Source organism: Polypterus senegalus, chromosome 2 (genome assembly GCF_016835505.1).
Source record: "Polypterus senegalus isolate Bchr_013 chromosome 2, ASM1683550v1, whole genome shotgun sequence".
NCBI lineage: Eukaryota > Metazoa > Chordata > Cladistia > Polypteriformes > Polypteridae > Polypterus > Polypterus senegalus.
The window spans coordinates 142,174,975-142,194,593 of NC_053155.1; the positions used below are offsets into that span (position 1 = coordinate 142,174,975).

The window sequence follows — 19,619 nt, forward strand, 5'->3', positions numbered from 1 at the left end:
ATCCACATTAAAATCCTTTTCAACTCATGCTGGAGCATTCCTTGATAACTGAATTAGCATTGGACATGAATAAGAAGCAGGATTAATTATATTATTCAGTTTTGATTTTTTTTTTAATGTACAGTAATTTATAAACTGGACATGTTTTTTCATAACCCTATAATTGAAGTCTGAAAATGCATCCACTCATCTTCTATTAACTGAGGAGACAATAGACAGGAATCAATCCTAACAGGAATCAATCCTAATTGGGACATCCCTTTAGTTTCACCAGTTAACCAACCTGAGATATTTTTGGCATATGAACAGAAACTGGGGTGCCTTGGGGGAAAAAAACTCCCACATTTTAGAAATACAAGCAAACTCCACCCAGACCGTGACCATGTGGAGAACTGAATGTACCACCATTGCTACCTATTCTAAATAAAAATAGGAAAAAAAAGAAAAATCGGAATGACTTCTCCTACATATCCTGCAGGTATACACTGAGTTACTGGGCTATTAGGGCACCCCTACCTTCACTTTACATTCCAACACATTGTACATGTTGACACATGATGGTAGCGTGTGGTATAAATCAAGTAGGCAGGCATTTCTAGCATCAGTTAGTGTTCAACTGAGTGTTTAAACGTGTAAAAATCTTAAACCTTCATAAATATGAACAAGGCACGATAAGTCACTCAAACTGTGTCAGTTCCAGCATCTTGTGAATGGCCGTCATCATGGGCATTTCACACAAAACCACTGAAAGGGTTTACCAAGAATTATTTGAAAAGCAAAAAATGACCAGTGATAGGCCATATCTTGGATCACTGGGGGCAAAGGAGAGTAGCAAGAATCCTTTAGGCAAACATATGGGCCACAACTAGCTAACCAACATCTGAAGTCAACATTGGTTTTGAACAAAAAGACACTACTTTGTCTAGGATAAGCTGCAGCAGCCATAGACCATACAGGATGCTGTTATCTATGAAAAACAAAGTTGCTGGGTTGGACCTTTGACCTTTTTTATCATGTGGTTGAAAGCATCAGAATTTGGTACATGGAGTCCATAGAGCCATCCTATTTGATGTTAAGGGTATGGGCTTGTAGTGGCAGTATGACGGTGTGGGGAATGTTTTCTGTAATATTAAGGTACCTCATACCCAGTGTAGGACATGTGAACATCAGTGCTGACCAGAGTCATCCCTTTATAATACTTTATCCACACTTGTATGGACACTTCCAGCAAGCTAATGTACAAGGGTACAAGGAATGTGCAGTTACTGAAAACTGTGTTGCTATCAAATCTGTGGCAACTGCACAAATGCAGTTATTTCAGTAAGTTGTAATATGCCTGAACAATGCATCAGACATCTTGTAGAATCCATGCTAGATGAACTTATGCTAATTTGAAGAACAAATGAGGGACAATATACTTTTGATGGTGGGCTGTCTGGGTGTGTCTGGTCCTTTAAATAAAGAAAATGAGCCCAGACATTTAATGGATATGGGTGGGTGAATAAGTGAATGGGTCCTGCCATGGAATGGTGCCCCCATGACTGGGAACTGGTTTAAGATGATGTGGGAATGCTGTTATGTTTGTTTTTAAATATATAATGGTGCGTTAGAACCTCAGTGGGTTCTTTACTTGAAGGTGCTTTCTGAGAGTATGTGAAGTGGTGTGGTGCAAGCCAATCCAGTGATCTTTGATTTAATTTGGCCAGTGGATTACATGCCAAAAGTGTCCTTAGGATGCTTTGAAATTGAAGCTGGCTTTAATTTTTTTTTTCCCCCCCTCTTTAGGTTTTTTTTGTGTTGCCGGTCTGAACCTTACAGCAAGCTACAACTACATTACCATTCATCCATCTCTTTCACTGAAGAAACTCACTCTAAAGTGCTCGTCATGCCTTATGGACTGGGTTCAGCAGCAGACCCCGGGAGAGGCACATGGCTGCCTTAATATTTTTGCAGGTGACTTTGTCACTTCTGGGAAGTTCATTTCAGATGTCATTACCCTTAATAAAAAACTGTCACAGAGAACATACTGACTGCCAGGACACCACTCCACACTTAACGTCTTGCACTTCAGAAGCTGGTCATGCTGTACTTATTTATCTATGGAGCAAAGCAGATTGTCTGACCTGTAGATCACACAAAGACAAAGTGACCGTTTACCAAGTACTTATAATTCACTATTTATAGAAAGATTTTATACTGTTTTTTTCTAATTTACAGTACTTCTCCATATCTAAACACATCTCTGAGTTAAATGTTATGAATCTCCACTCTCTGAATGAACGCTTGTGACTTTACACTTTAACTCTGACATCTCCCTTTCACTGCCTCTTCAAGTTGTAGTCTGGTAACAAGAAATTCCTGACCGGTGAGGAATCAGAAAGTATTCATTGCCTTTCAACTTTTATTTGACACTAGTTTTCTTTAAATATTTGTGTTACTTTATTATTATTTATGGGTTGCATGTTTTTATTGTTTGGTACTTTTTTTTTTTTTTACAGTGGTCTCTATTTCCTAATTTTGTATTTTTTTTTTTTTGTAAAATGTAAAGACTCCTTAACTAATCCTGCGCAGCTTCCTCCAAGTGTAATGTTCAGAAGTACCATCAAGGTACTTAAAACACTAGATGCAGTATTGTTGCAATTTGTTTTTAATAACATACCTTTATTATTTTTAACGCAAGGTGGCTTTAGTGTTTGTCTGTATTACAATTTTGTAAATATATTGTTCAAGGGGGAAAATTTAATGACAAAAATATACAAATACGCCACAGGCATTGTGCAGTTTCTCTGTGTGATGTCTAATAATAAATTATATTTATTTTACTCCAATGGTAATTTATTTTTATTACAAAACAATTCGTCTCTTTCAAAAAATGTATTTACATGATTATTAGTACAGTATTTTAGTTGAAGTGTGAAAAGATTTTTCTTGACATTCACTGAGGTTAGAAAAACCTGTACTTTGTATTGTATATCAGCACTGAAAAAGCTTTTTATAACGTCCATAAGCAGATGAGCTGATGATGACGTCAACACTGGCTGCACCTTCGTCTGGTAGAACATCCACCTTCTGGACCGTGGCTTCCTTATACAACCAGCTGTGGATGCAAATGAATACACAAGTTATTTATTCAACCAGATTTAAACCTGCAAAATTATTTTTTGCACTACTTCAAAACTGAACAAGAAAAGAAAAATTCAAAAAGACCAGGGTGAAACTCTTCATAATTATAGGTGGAGTCAGAAGCCAGAAAAATTCTGCCATTTCTGGATTATCGCAGAACAGTATTAAGTACCACCAGTTCATTGGAATGATTTAACTTTAGTGTGGGAGAGAAGCAACACGTGGTTGTGTGATAAGTGGTCCGTGGCGTTCTACAGAGTTTAAATGAATAATGACACAGGTGAAGATGCGTGCATGACGGCACCACTCCAGGGTAGATTATGGTGCTTGGCTGATCTTGTAGAGCACCCATGTGAAAATGCTGGGAGGAGGAGTGCCAAGAGAAGTGTAGCTTGGACACTTAAAGGGGGCTGAAAGGGGTCAACTTGACTGGGCATTATCGGTAGCTGGAGTGACCTGAAGCGGAAAGAGGCAGAGGGAGACAAATGGAGTGAGGTGAGGCTCGGAGTGGGAGCCGTGCTGAGTGCCTGTAACCAGCAGGGACCCAAGCCTGTTTCAGAGATGTGGCTGTGCCTGTAAGTGGAACATCTCCTCGTGCTGATGGATCCACAGAGTGTAAGCCAGGGAGACGTCTGTTTTAAGAAGGAGGCACCAGGTCTTGTGTTTTTACCGGATACTTTGTTTTATCTGAAGAGATTTATTAGGGATATGTTAACCTCCTGGAATTTTCTCCTGTTTTATGGATTATTGTATTGGATCATTTACTTATGAAGACTGTAACTGCAATACTGAACGCTTTGTTTTGTATTGTTTTTAATAAAAGCACTGTTACTAGTGGACCTCCTTGGCTGGATGTTTGTGTCCTCATTTGCTCGGCTCATCTCTGTTATGACTATCGATAGGTGTGGATTTCAAGGGGCTCCCAAACGGATCAAGGAGCATCGAGCCAACTCACACCGTCAGTTTGTTTTAGGCTGAAGGAACAAATGGTACTGCTTAAAATATCTACCAAGTCAGCCTGATGCCATTACAGATATTCTGGCCCAGGTGCTGGATTCATCCGAATCACTGCCTATATTCCAATTATACAAAAATAAAAAAAGTATTGTGCATACTTATTTAGTAATCTAGTATAACACTTTGAACAGAGACATCAGTCAAATCATAGTTGACAGTGGGGAATAATAGCAATATTTTGTGTGCCATGAGTAAATTCACCATTAGTGTGAAATTCTTCAACCAGTTCCTTTCATTCCTGCTGGACAAGTCCATCAAGACTGGTGGCTTCACTGCAAACCCCTCAACCCATAATGTATCGGCCTATTTTAACATTGTCCAAGACATGGAACATGTTTAAGTTTACTTTTGTCAGCATTTATTGTTGACAACATTCATCATAAAAGATTCCTAATGAATGTGAAAATAGTTGGGGGGAAAAAAAATTCAGTGTTCCAAGTTGAAGTTACACAACATTAAGTGGTTGGATTGTTCACACTGAGCAGCCTGTTTGGTGTATTCAAAGATGTATTTTGTCAAACTATTGTGTAACTAACTGATGGACAAAAGGTGCTTAACCCATCTGACTAACTGCAACATTTGAAACAAATGATACTTTTTATGCACAATTTTCAAATTGGAAATGTGTATTTCCCCCCCCCAACAGGTCCATTTCATAATACTCTGATATTAAAAAAGAGACAAGTCTCTGGGATCTTACTACCATCTGATTTCTCCATTATTTTTCTCTTTTTCTTTACTGACTTGTGAGGTTCCTTGTTGAACCCTTTGCTTGACAATGCACCATTTCATTCTGGGACTGGTTCTTTACATGTGAAGCTGGTTCTTTGTGCTTTGAACAACTTCCTAATATGTACAAAAAAATTGTAATCTTCAGCATATGGTAGGCTACCTAGCAAGACACTAACAGTGCAAGAAAACCTGAACTTAGCCTGAGTTACTGTACATATGGCAGCAAAATTAGGAACCCATTTATATTACACAAATCTGTTACCATCTATTTATTGTTATTTACTGTATGTATCATGTTACAGATGTAAATAAGTATAAAAGTTTTTTCTGGAACCTTCATGGGGATGGGTCTTTTGGGAAACCAAAAATGGTTCCCCTGAGGCATCGCTTGGAAGAACCACTCTGGCACCTTTATTTTTAACAGTGTATTTGTTAGTCATACATTTTAAAGGTCAACAGCTAAACCAAAGGTCTAATAGTTGACAAAATAATAAAGTTACATTGAGTTAATGTAATGAAAGTTTTGACACAAAAAAAAAAAAAAAACCTTTCCTTTTGTTGTTGAAACAGTAAATAAACAAATAGGCGATAAAAGCTCATGTTATTTCAAGAGCAACCAGATTCAAAGTATATCAAGGGGCTAGAATAAAAAATGACAAGGTCTACACATGAAAACTCCTCTTTGTCCTTTTAAAGGATTAAAAATATGGTGTAGCACAGAGCCTGGAAAAATATGAACACTGTCACTACTGTTAACACATGAAAAACACCCCGAGTAGTCCTAATTATATTAACTATATTTATAAAAATATACATAGACATGCCACAACTGTTACTTATTTAACTATGCAGTTTGCTTCAAAGTACATTTTCTTTTATTTCATAACAACTTTTGACCACACATATAAGAGAGCTGTTAGATCTAAAATGGTTGCTACACATGGCATACAATTTTACCTTAACTGGGTGCTAGCAAGGTCAACTTTAATGGTCCTTGTTTGTTTTCCAGTTACTTTCAGAACTGCATCTTCTATTTTGCACTTTAACTGATCCAGGCCTTGTCCAAGAAGCCCAGATACTGCCACAGCATTTGGATCAGGTGATCGATAACTGGAACACACACAATAAAACAGTAATGAAAAAAAACCCTCTACACAGATAAATAAGCATATAATGAAGGCATAAATCACTATTTTACTATTGCTGTAATTACCTCTTAATCAGGTCAATTTTATTATGAACTTCAATAATTGAATCTAACAGGTGACTTGGAAGTCGTAGGTTCTGGAGAACTTTTAATACTTCCACCTTTTGGTTTGAAGTCTCAGGATGGCTGATATCTCTGACATGAACGATAAGGTCCTGAATTAAAAAACAGATAAATAACATACATGAATAATACTGATAAGGTTTAATAAATACATGTGTTACAAGTTGAACTAGTAAAATGTTTATATTTCTTGTGTCATTTTCAAATAAAAAAGTAAAAGCTGAAAGTTAAAATAAAAAAATGGAAATATTTTAGCCTTTGACCTTTCACCATGTGTTTTCAATGTATTATGCAGTTTTACTAGCTTAGTCACTCAGCTTCCTAAGTCAATGGGCCCCAGTTATAGTGCCAAGGTGTAATCGAATGTATCACAAGTGCCACTTAAATAACGGACAGCTCTTCTGTATACATTTTTTTTTTTTTTTAAACCAGGGGCTATTATTATTAGTTTACTGGTGCTCCTTACTCTTGAAATGATACATACAATTGCACATAAGTAAAACATTCATGCCATAGATCAGGGGTGCCCAATACGTTGATCGCAATCAACCGGTAGATTGCAAAGGTAGATTGCGTTGCATTCAAAAAAAAAATCTTTTTTAATGTTAGTCATTTTCCACTTGATTGACATACAGGGCTGCCAGTCTGAGATCTCTTTTCTTCTAATACACTGGTCATCCTGCACGCACGGTCAAACGCGCGAGCTACTGCAAAACTCCGGCTGTAATCTTGTTAGCCTTCCAATTTATATCGACTAAAGAAGGGAATTAAAAGATATTTTTCCCCATATAATGTAATGGAGTCTTGAGTTGGAGATGGCGTGGGGGAGTTTAGTGTGACATCATCCGCCGCTATTTTTCCCCTACGTCATCACGCCTCCTACGTGCGTAGAGAACAAGGAAGAACTCCAAACAGCGATGAGCACAAAGCGCCATTTCACAATTCAGAAGGCAGAAAAACATTATGAAGCAAATGATGCATACAAGCATATTCATAAGTACAGCTACTGCGGAAACAAAGCAGCGTGAACCGTAAGTTTATATTAAATTAAGTTCATAGACAGGCTGCCACTAGCGTTTGTAATTTAGTGCCTGCCCATATAAGGCCGTCCATCAGCGGCAATCCAATACAAACACTGCCGCTAAATATTCACGTGTGAAGGACTGTGCTTATGCAGAGGAAGATGAGATGGTCAGGGTGGTGTTTGGCACAAACTCATTGAATAAAGAGGAAGGCGAGCTGTTTATTGATGCAGTAAGAAACTAATCGATGAATGAAACCTCTTATCTTGCAACCATCCGTTTTCTTTACTAGGACTACAGGGGCCCAGGAGGAGAATGATGGTTCAATTATTCCCTCGGCGAGCATTTTGTGTAGATGTTGTTTAATAATATCCTTCTTCAGTGGAGAAACCCGATATGCCCAGTGTCTCACAGGGACTTCATCGGAGGTATGAATCATGTAGGTAACCCCCCGTGCGACTCCTAATTTCTCTGTCCATACCCCCGACCACTTCTTCAGGACTGGCCTGACCTCTTCGGGTTGTTCCTCCACTGGGGCAGCCGCCAAGGTTTGATTTTCCCTCCTCACTGCTGCGTAAGCCTTCCCTAGGTTTATGTACAAAATCGCATACCCCTTCCCCTGGCACCGTATTATCCCTGGGACAGAGATGAATAGTCATCTTCATTGCTGTTAAAGAATCTAGCCCAAGGAGTAACGGGACGGACAGGTGCCGGTCATCCAGAACGTAGGTCTCCATTTCCCAGGTGGTGGACAGTACGCTGTACCTCAGGGGGACTCTGCCCAAAGCCTTGTGTTCACTTCCATCCGCCAACAAGAATCGGACAGATGGTCAGGTGTCATTTTATCTGACGGTCGGCAAATCTTCCTCCAAATACTATGTCTGATGAGGGTATGATGGCTTCGGGTGTCCACCACCGCATCCACCAGCCACCCCCACAGCGACATTGGGACAACCAGGAGGGACGCACTGACCTGCATAATCGTGAGATCGGCCTCCGACTGGCCAGGCTTGACCCGCTGGGGTCTTAAGGACTGGGTTTCTTTTGTACTGGACTGTATTTTACTCCAGTACGACTTGGAGTTACCCCAGTCCCGCTCCACCTGTGAGCCAACCCTAACCAGATCTTCAACCGACCCCACAACCCCCTTGAGACACCCAGCTAGCCCCGGGTTACAGGCATTAAAGATGCGGCAGACCACCTCTTCTTCGGACATGGCCGGCCATCACTTTAAACACAAAGCCCTATATTCATAGGCAAAGTCCCGGATGGAATGTGTTGGAAGTTGCACCATGGATTGCAGCTTGTCTTCAAGTTCAGTCTCATAATCCTCAGGAAGAAAAGCTGCGAGGAAAGCTTGTCGAAAGGATCCCCAGTCCGTAATGTTTTTCTTCGCGGTCAGTCACCAGCTGCGCACTGGCCCAGAAAGGGAGGCCCCATCACTCCCAAAAGTTTTTCAACTGTCAAAGGCGTGACAGCCAAATATGCCTCCCCTTCTTCCACAAAGTTGAGGACATCATCTGTAGAATATTGAGCCCCCAGCTTGGGGAAGGCCAGGTGTACACCAGGGGTGGGAGGACGGGTAACGTATACAGCACCTTGCGACCACCGAGGTGTTGAGTGGATAGGTGACTGACGGTACGTCTGGAGACTCTTCCTGACTTCCCCCTGAAGAGATTCTCGCCAGCGTCGATCCCGCCTCTGGAGGCACAGCACGATCTCTTGTCCCAGGAGTTTAAGTTGTTCATTAACATATTTTTTCATCTCCTCCTGGGAGCTGCTGATGCGGGTCCGTAGGGCTTCTTCGCGTTCTAATGCACTTTCGGCTACCTCACAGACCCTCTCATTTACATGAGCAAGTTGCTGCGCCAGATCTTCCCACGGAGGCGAAACATCTTCCTGGCCATCCTCTTCAGGTCCATGGTGATTTTCAAGGTACAGCGACTGTAAAGAATCTACCACCTCCTGCACCGCTGAACATGCTCTGACCGTGACGTGGCAAGCCTCGGCTACTCCTTCCTCACACCGCAGCGAAGCAATGGTGTCGTCCAGCTCGGCACACACTACAGACATGATGTTATTCTGAGGGAAGATATATATATGTATATATAGATATATATAGATATATAGATATATATATAGATATAGATATATATAGATATAGATATATATAGATATAGATATAGATATATATATATATATATATATATCTATATCTATATATATATATATAACTGCTCAAAAATTAAAGGAACACTTTGAAAACACATCAGATCTCAATGGGAAAAAGAAATCCTCCTGGATATCTATACTGATATAGACTGGGTAATGTGTTAGGAGCGAAAGGATGCCACATCATTTGATGGAAATGAAAATGATCAACCTACAGAGCCCTGAATTCAAAGCGCCCCAAAAATCAGAGTGAAAAATGATGTGGCAGGCTAGTCCATTTTGCCAAAATTTAATTGCAGCAACTCAAAATTGTACGCAGCACTTTGTATGGCCCCTGTGTTCTTGTATACATGCCTGACAACATCGGTGCATGCTTCTAATGAGATGACAGATGGTGTTGTGGGGATCTCCTCCCAGATCTGGACCAGGGCATCACTGAGCTCCTGGACAGTCTGAGGTGCAACCTGGTGGCATTGGATGGACCAAAACATAATGTCCCAGAGGTGTTCTATTGGATTTAGGTCAGGAAAGTGTGGTGGCCAGTCAATGGTATCAATTCCTTCATCCTCCAGGAACTGCCTGCATACTCTCACCACATGAGGCCAGGAATTGTCGTGCACCAGGAGCCACTGTACCAGCATAGGGTCTGACAATGGGTCCAAGGATTTCATCCTGATACCTAATGGCAGCCAAGGTGCCTTTGTCAAGCCTGTAGCGGTCTGTGTGACCCTCCATGGATATGCCTCCCCAGACAATCATTAACCCACCACCAAACTGCTCATGCTGAATGATGTTACAGGCAGCATAATGTTCTCCATGGCTTCTCCAGACCCTTTCACTTCTGTCACGTGCTCAGGGTGAACCTGCTCTCATCTGTAAAAAGCACAGGGCACCAGTGGTGCATCTGCCAATTCTGGTATTCTATGGCGAATGCCAATCGAGCTGCATGCTGCTGGGCAGTGAGCTCAGGGCCCATTAGAGGACATGGGGCCCTTGGGTCACCCTCATGAAGTCTTTCTGGTTGTTTGGTCAGAGACATTCACACCAGTGGCCTGCTGGAGGTCATTTTGTAGGGCTCTGGCAGGCAGTGCTCATCCTGTTCCTCCTTGCCCAAAGGAGCAGATACTGGTCCTGCTGATGGGTTATGGACCTTCTATGGCCCTCTCCAGCTCTCCTAGAGTAACTGCTTGTCTCCTAGAATCTCCTCCATGCCCTTGAGACTGTGCAGGGAGACACAGCAAACCTTCTGGCAATGACACGTATTGATGTGCCATCCTGGAGAAGTTGGACTACCTGTGCAACCTCTGTAGGGTCCAGGTATCGCCTCATGCTACCAGTAGTGACACTGACTGTAGCCAAATGCAAAACTAGTGAAGAAACAGTCAGAAAAGATGAGGAGGGAAAAATGTCAGTAGCCTCCACCTGTTAAACCATTCCTGTTTTGGGGGTCATCTCATTGTTGCCCCTCTAGTTCATCTATTGTTAATTTAATTAACACCACGGCAGCTGAAACTGACTAACAACCCAATCTGCTACTTAACTGACCAGATTAAAATCCCATAAATTTCACTGACTTTATGCTATACTCTGATTAAAAAGTGTTCCTTTAATTCTTTTGAGCAGTATATATATATATATATATATATATATATATATATATATATATATATATATATATATATATATATATATATACATATATAAATAAAGGCAGATGGCGATGTTTTTTTTTTTTTTTTATAAAGATTCCTCAGAGAGGGCACCACTTATGTAATTGACTAATTGAAAACCGGTGTTTTCCAGGTTTGGGGCTGCGATCTCCTTCCATCATCCGTCCCTCTTTACGGGGATGGCATTCACTGACACACACACAAACAGTAAACGGGAAGATGGAAACAAGACACACATGGTACGAACACAAACAACACTATTACTACTATGTAGCCGCGCTACAACTTATGGGCCCATCTTCAAGAAATTTGGTACACGGGTTCCCAACGCTAACTGAATCCTACTTACGTACATATATACGTCCATAGCCTGCAGCTCGGTCACCGTGTGAGGCGGCGTTGGGTCCCCCAACGCCTCACACGTTGTTGGCTGCCTGCCTGTATAAGGCCATCTGTCGCGCCGGTCTCTACATTCCCTTACTTGCTTCACCACGGGATTCACGTCTCCCTACTGATAACTACAGCCTTTTTGTTTAATCCACGGCTTCTCCGCTGTTTTATTGTTTGTTTATTACAATTATAGTTATTGTGTAGGTATTTTAGACTTACTTTACATTGCTCAGGTACCCATTTCCTTTATCGTTCCAACCCCCATTACCATATCTATCGAGATGATCACCATCGATCAAAGAACTGTCACTTACCGAGTGGTTTCCATGCCCGGAGATGGCACCTACTTTTTCCATTCTCTTTGTTACATATTGCACGGCCATATCAGGCTCACTCTTGATATCCAGAGGAAAATTCTGTCTTATGTATTGAATGACTGGGACAGGTTCAAGGTGTAGACTGATGACGGTACAGGAGATACACAGGAGCACTATAAGAGTGAAATGCTTAAGCCCTTCACCAATGGTTCTGCATGTGAGTTGATGGCTGCCGCTGAATTGTTCGGTTGTCGCTTTCAAGTGTACCGAAATGGGCAAATATTTTACACCTTTCGAAACCGCCAATGCCTCTTAAACATCTTCGATTGATAGGTGACGATTTCAGTAGTGGACACTTAGATGTTTATGAATGTTTAAACTCTCAAAAGCTGGATGTGATTTTATCGATGAAACCGGTTGTGTGCTTACAGCGCTTGACAGATGCCGAATGTCACTTCAACACAAGTCCTACAAATACTGTCGTAATTGAAACAAACCATGAAACTCAAACCGATTATGACAGCAGCAATCCAAGCTGTGAGATTTGAGACAAGATTACTGTTCACATGGCCAACTGTAAGTTACATGCTCAAGAGTAAGCTCAGCGCACAGCTTGGTCATGTTACAATCGGAGGGCCGAACTGACAAAATGGTATACAAAGAGATCCTTAACAAATAATTATTGGCATATTTTCCCTCAGTTTTAAAAGGTTTAATTTTCTTCTTAATAAAAATTTTAATGCAGTACTCAGCCACTGTGAAGCGCAGGAATTTTGCTAGTGTGTATGTATGTATGTATGTATGTATGTATATATATATATATATATATATATATATATATATATAAAATCATTTTTAATGTAGGTAGATCATTTCGACCTGGTCATTTTAAGCGAAAAACTGTGGGCACCCCTGCCATAGATCAATTCTTCCTTTTCCGACTGAATTGATTTTTGCTGATGGCCATTGAAAATTTTAGAGGAACTTATTCTTTTGAATTCAAACGGGTAATTAGTAGGAATAATGGGTATACATATTGTAGCTGTGTTTGCTTAAAATTTTTATGGTTCTGTAGCTTTAGTTTACTTTATAGGTGTGACTTGTGTTAAAATAATTTCAGAATCCAAGTATCTTCTTTTTAAAAGTTTTAGTAAAATTCTAAGCAAAATAAGAATAGAGAAAAAATGATATTACGAAGAAAAGAAAAGTTCTTGTTTAAGGCTTACTTATCTTGTTTCATTTCTCTCTATGTTTGGTCATACAGTCATACTTTCAAATGCTCATATGTCCATTAAAAGTTGTAGAAAGATCAGGAGATGGTCAGAAAACGGTATGCCAATCTTCTATTTGTAAAGTAATCTAATAGCCCTGCTTGTAGAATGATTCAATTTCCTAATTGGCTTAATTAACACAGATTTTACAGGAATAGCTAAGAAAGTTCTATTTCATGTTAGCTTATAGGGGGTAAAAGATTATACCATAATCTAAATAACTAGGAGAAACTGTTATTCTATTGAAATTAACAGACACTTATGTAAATGTAACACTACTGTAACTTCAATCAGATTTGAATGTAACATTTTGATCTGTAATATTGTATTGTCACAAAGTTTAGGAGGATTTAGACCACAATACTCACTGAATTGTGGAATCGTTTAACTTATATATAGCACTGACTTTCCGGATTTACATGTCCCAAAGACTGGACTCAAGGTTTCAAGCACTGTACAAGAACAAGTAAAAAGAAACAATACCATAAACTATGCACAGTGTCCATCATTATATATATATAAATATATATATATATACATATATATATATATATATATATATATATATATATATATATATATATATATATAGTGGCAGGAGGCTGGGGGCCAGACCCAGCCGGGACGCCTGGAAGGATCGGAAGGCAATCTATACGTCTCCCGAGCCACGAAGGGCCAACCGCCCTGGATGTGAAGGGGACCACGGGGAAGGAGCAGGGAGGCTCAAGCCTGTTGTGGCCCATGGCTACCGCCAGGAGGCACACCATACCTCATAAAGCTCGGGAGATCTGCACTTCTGCCACACCAGGGAAGGTGGAGGAAGGACCTTCCAGGGACACCCGGAGTGCTTCCAGGTGCTCATGCGGCAGTTCTGCCACACCAGGAAGTGCCGCAGGAAGAACATCAGCGAGTACCTGGAGCACGTCCGGGTGACTATAAAGGGCCTTCCTACAGTCGGGGAGCGAGAGACCGGAGCTGGAGGTGGACAAAGCTCCAACAACTAAGGGAAGAAAGGCGGCACACGGACGTTTAAAAGGCCCGTGATTTGGTGTGATTGGTGCAGGAGCTGGAGTGGCCCAGCCAGATCCCAGACTTGAATCTGATTGAACATCTCTGGAGAGATCTTAAAATGGCTGTGCACCGACGCTTCCCATCCAACCTGATGGAGCTTGAGAGGTGCTGCAAAGAGGAATGGGCGAAACTGGCCAAGGATAGTTGTGCCAAGCTTGTGGTATCATATTCAAAAAGACTTGAGGCTGTAATTGCTGCCAGAGGTGCATCGACAAAGTATTGAGCAAAGGCTGTGAATACTTATGTACATGTGATTTGTCAGTTTTTTTATTTTTAATAAATTTGCAAAAATCTCAACTTTTTTCACGTTGTCATTATGGGGTGTTGTGTGTAGAATTCTGAGGAAATAAATGAATTTAATCCATGTTAGAATAAGGCTGAGACATAACAATATGTGGAAAAAGTGATGCGCTGTGAATACTTTCCAGATGCACTGTATATATATAAAATTCTTTTTGTGTTTGAAACGGAAATTACGTATGACCACACAAAATGGAAATTACATATGACCACAGAACATATTATAATACAAGAACTAATCACTTTGTTTGTGGACGCCTTTTTTATATCATCTTTATGAATTGTTATTATTTGTTTTAAAGTTATTTTAATGATATTGAAAAGAAGTAAACACAAACACGGCGCTCTATCCCATAGAAGTGCGCCCCGTGTTGTCCTCTCCCAGCCCACTTCTCTGGACTCCAGCGCTGAGCCGTCCACCGCCAAGCGCGTTCTCACAGAAAAGTTTTATTTATTCATCCATGTGACTGTTGCGGAAACTGCCACATTATAATTTTTTAAATTGGCAGTACTTAATAGTAGAAGAGATGAGAAAAACGGGTTTGCGTCTTTCTACTTTTTAACTGCGCCGAGCTGTAAACAATGTGAAGACAACACCGGCTTCAGCGGCGAGGGGTCGTGAGAACAAAGTGGATGCTCGGAGGCGCAGAATGCCGGGTTGCTCTGCCGGGTCGGTAGCTTCGCAGTTTCGGGCGGCGTCCTCTCTTCTCACACTGTTTGTGACACTTTGAGTGCCCCGTCGGCTCCTGGGAGAATGGAAATCATTGCGAATGAGTGTGATTGGCGCCATCGAAGCAAAACTCTCTTTATAAATTGCGCTTCACGACTACTTACTGTCCCCTTAAGGTTAGTTCAGGTCACTAAAACCCCACAACATTAATAGGTTGCTTTTGTGATGAATTCTTTTAAAAAGATGGAGGGTTTACATCTAAGAAAATGTACCAACCTCTTCATGTTAAATTTTGGACTTGGGAATTGTTTGGACCTTCTGCCCATTAAGCAGGGAAGGTCAGCGTCCACATTTCTCAGAATAATTTTTCTCTTAAATCACAGGCACGCAGTGTAAGGTTGTCAGGCAGAAATTTGCAGGATCGCATAGAAAATGTAATTTCTATACCACAGCGGTCATGTAGCGCCTTTCACAAGGGATCTGCTACCGAGAGATGATCCAAATACATTTTATATATACTGTATATATATATATATATATATTTTTTATATAAAAACTTGTTTAATGAAGAAAAACTATTCACACTTTTTTTTTTTTTTAACTTTTAAAAAGAGGAGACCACTGGGTCCTGGAAATGCTCATCTTTCTCAGGGTACTACAATTGTAAATAGTGCAGGAGTTTTTGAAAAGCTTTGTTTTCACATTACTAACTTGCTGTGCTAGTATTTTTGGACTGTTGTTGATAGTTTCTTTAAATGTGAGAATGGGGCTGCCCTTTAAGCTTTAGTAGTAGTAGTAATTTGAAAGTTTAGGGAAGTTCATCCTTGTACTGTACTTTCAGCCAGCATACTTTATGTAGCCATTCACTGGCTCCAGGAACAAAATGGTTATGTAATGCAGTACAGTACAGGCCTTCACTCTTTAATCTTTTCATCTTCAGACTAGCAAAACAAGGAGTATTTTTAAAATTTAAACAATCCACATTTTTGATGTAAATTATTCTTTTTTGGCTATGTCAGTGTTTCCTTCAAAAGGACAGTTTTTCAGCAAGCCATTTTTCAGAAATAAATAATTTACAGAATGTTTTTTTAAAGCTCTTATTCTTTTTACAACAAGCATGGATAAAAGACATTATCAGTTAGCATAGGTGCTGCAGTCTACACTGCTATGTCTTGCTCTGAATCTTTATCTGCATTACTATTCTATCAGGATTTATCTCTGACTCACTAATTAAACCACATTTAGTGTTACCTTCTGTGCACTGTTGGTTGTTGATCTCTTTTGAATGTAAAAATTAATTTGTCATTTAATTTTGCAAATGTGAAATAGTCAATTGATCAATAAAACTCTCAACAAATACAGGAGTCATTTCCTAGAGTAGTGTCCCTGCTGCTTATTGTGTAAACACCACTGACTAATAACAGACAACATGCGTACGGGCTACTTTTAAGTGTGCCTGTTACAATGCCTGCTAGCATCACAAGTCAAACTCAATGACTGCAGACACAGCTGCTACACAGTTTGAGTTTGTATCTCCTTTCAATTTACAGTTGATTATATTTTTGAGATTTACTGATGATGGACTGATCTCAGCAGCACTGTTAACTCCAAAATATTGTTTTATTTAAGAGAATAATGAGGTTAATTCAACAAAATTAAGCAGAAAATAAACATCACTAGTAAAGGTATCATTTGTTAAGATTTTTCTGCTAGTATCAAGTTCTTGTTTTTGAGCATTCACATTATTCCTTATGGGCAGCACAATGGCGAAGTGGTAGCACTGCTGCTTTACAGTAAGTAGATTTGGGTATGCGTCCTGGGTCCTCCTTGCATAGTGTTTGCATATTCTCCCTGTGTTTGTGTGGGTTTTCACCCACTATCCAAAGACATTTATGTTAAGTGAATTAGTGATGCTAAATTAGCCTGGGTGTGTATGCGTGTAGTCGCCCTGCACTAGCTGGGCTGGACTCCAGCCCTGCCCGACAAAAGTGGTCTGAATTAGGCAGGTTAGAAATTGACATGGCATTATTCTTTACATGTTCCACAGCTAACTGATGCTGCCCCTCATTAACACGATCAGCTCAGTATGGGCATTACAGTCACACACTTGCCAGTATAAAGGCACTGATAGTGATCTGCAGCTCACCAGGCTAAGTACAGAACTGACAACAAGTGTAAAAAAGGTTCCTAATAAACTAATTAAGCAGAATACAGAGTGCTATGCTCAAACATTTGCTAAAGTGAAACTTACAGAATAGGCCACATCCTCTAATGTGGCAGAGAAAGAGTCTATTAGCTGGTGAGGAAGTTGAGACAGGAATCCAATTGTGTCAACAAACAAGACTGGCATATGCTTTGGAAGAACACCAGGATGGACAGTAACATCAAGAGTGGCAAAAAGCTGGTTTCGAGGATGTAGCTTCATGTCACCAGTGAGAGACTTAATTAAAGTAGTCTTTCCTGCAAAAATGTAAAGAGTGGTTACCTTTTGTACATTTAAGAAGCACTCAAAATTAATATTTTCTCTGGTAATATTTTTAGAAAGGTCATCTGTGGAATGCATTATAAGCAACAACCATGTGGCTACCTTTTGGTGATAGCAGCAAAATCAACAACACACATACATTTTGTTATTTGTTAATAAAAAATTAAAACAATTTTTACCATTACATATTTAGAAAAAGGTTTTATAAGTAAATAGTTGTAGTGCACATACTCAGTCAACCAATGTATTACTCTTCAATTGCTGTTGCACAAAGGACCAGTCTTGTAGACTTCATGTAAATGAACAAACAACAACAACAATAAACATGAATGAAACATAAAACATTAAAATAGCAAGGCTATTCATACTTGTGACTGACAGCCATAGAAAACAATGGGTATTAATGGTCTAGAATTTGCTTAAACCGGCTGTTACACAACACAAAGGTTGTAAGACTTTTATTTATTATTGCTGCAGTGTTGCCAGTCATAGAATTATACACTTTGCATAAAATCAGTCAGAGTAGTGGTGGTAGAGCTGCAAAGGTAGCAGTTTCTCTGCTGTCTGCCTTCCTGTACCAATGCTGCAACCAACAAATGGCCACTAAGTAGAAATAAGTAAAATGTATATACACTACCGGTCACTGTAGTATTAGAACGCCCCAGTTTTAATGGAAATGCACACAGTTGAATATCTTAATGTTTCATGAAATAAAGGCACAGAAGAAATAAATAATGGCAAATAAAAAAGTGAAGGAATCATTAAGTGTATAACATTTTATTCAAAAGTATAAAAAAATCACAAAATTCTACTGACCACAATTGGTGTAGCCCATAACAGCAATAACAGGCAGTTCTCGTTGCTTCCTTTGGGACCGAAGAAGAATCCGTTTCTTTCTCAATTTCTCTAAGGCATTTTGGATTTTTAACTCTCTCTCCTTTAGTAGCCGACGCTGGACTTCAATAAACGTCTCCCCTGAATAGGCACAGTTGAGAGAAGTATAAACTTTACTAAGAGATAAATAAACATTTGAATTTTTAGTGCAGACCAACATATGGGAGTACAACCAACATTCAGTTAGAAACACTGCAATGCTAATCCTTATTTTCATATCACATAATTGGTGGAGAATAAAAACTAAAATGTATATTTCATGCAATCAGTTTTATTCATTTTTTTTAAAAACATTTCAACATTTAGTTATCATCTTTCATTCTGATCAAGTCCTCCTTGTCACACTTTTGCGCACTCAAAGGCCTCGATAGATATTGTGGAAGATGCCAGACACTGAGACTGCCAGATGTCCAAGAGTACACACGTTTATTTCATAACACACTACACAGCCCAAAAACAACACACAGTCCTTTTCTCCTCATTCTACTGTCGCCTTCACTCCACTCCTTGCAAGCTCCGTCCTCTTCCACCCGACTCTGGCTCTTTGAAAGACAGACAGACAGACAGACAGATACTTTATTAATCCCAAGGGGAAATTCACAAGTGAGGCGGCCTCTTTTATCTCTCACCAGGATGTGCTCCAGGTGCTTTCTGACAATCTTCCACCACTCCAGGAAGTGCTGCCGTCCAGGGCTCCACATTTGTTTGGGTGCCCCCTGGCAGTGGCCACGGGCCCCAACAGGGATAAGCTTCCAAGCTCTGACTCCGTGGCCTCCATGTAGACCAGGGCGGCTGCCCTCTAGTGGTCCAGGGGAGGTATTGTCCCCCAGTATATATATATATATATATACTAGCAAAATACCCGCGCTTTGCAGCGGCGAAGTACTGCCTTAAAATTTTTATTAAGAAGAAAAGTAAACCTTTTTAAACTGAGGGAAAATATACCAATAATTTGTATACCACATTGTCAGTTCGGCCCTCCGGTTGTAATATGACCAAGCTGTGCGCTGAGCTTACTCTTGAGCACGTAACATACAGTTGGCCATGTGAACAGTAATCTTGTTTCAAATCTCACAGCTTGGATTGCTGCTGTCAAAATCGGTTTGAGTTTCACGGTTTGTTTCAATTACGATAGTATTTGCAGGACTTGTGTTGAAGTGACATTCGGCATCTGTCAAGCGTTGTAAGCACACAACCGGTTTCATCGATAACTTC

General features: G+C 40.1%; 2 protein-coding genes across 2 annotated transcripts in view; one reads left to right on the forward strand and one right to left on the reverse strand.

Annotated features, from left to right (window-relative positions):
• LOC120523435 (PI-PLC X domain-containing protein 1-like) overlaps window positions 1–2,823 on the forward strand; it is a 37,279-nt gene extending 34,456 nt beyond the window's left edge. Inside the window, exon 7 of the mRNA XM_039744746.1 lies at window positions 1,786–2,823. Within this exon, the coding sequence (XP_039600680.1) occupies window positions 1,786–2,030 (245 nt within the window). The 3' untranslated portion in view covers window positions 2,031–2,823. The remainder of the gene's footprint in view (window positions 1–1,785) is intronic.
• A 100-nt stretch (window positions 2,824–2,923) lies between these two features.
• gtpbp6 (GTP binding protein 6 (putative)) overlaps window positions 2,924–19,619 on the reverse strand; it is a 42,562-nt gene continuing 25,866 nt past the window's right edge. Inside the window, exons 6-10 of the mRNA XM_039744742.1 lie at window positions 18,327–18,485; window positions 17,277–17,485; window positions 6,086–6,234; window positions 5,830–5,982; window positions 2,924–3,097 (exon numbers count right to left, since the gene is read on the reverse strand). Coding sequence (XP_039600676.1) covers window positions 2,974–3,097; window positions 5,830–5,982; window positions 6,086–6,234; window positions 17,277–17,485; window positions 18,327–18,485 — 794 coding nt within the window. The 3' untranslated portion in view covers window positions 2,924–2,973. The remainder of the gene's footprint in view (window positions 3,098–5,829; window positions 5,983–6,085; window positions 6,235–17,276; window positions 17,486–18,326; window positions 18,486–19,619) is intronic.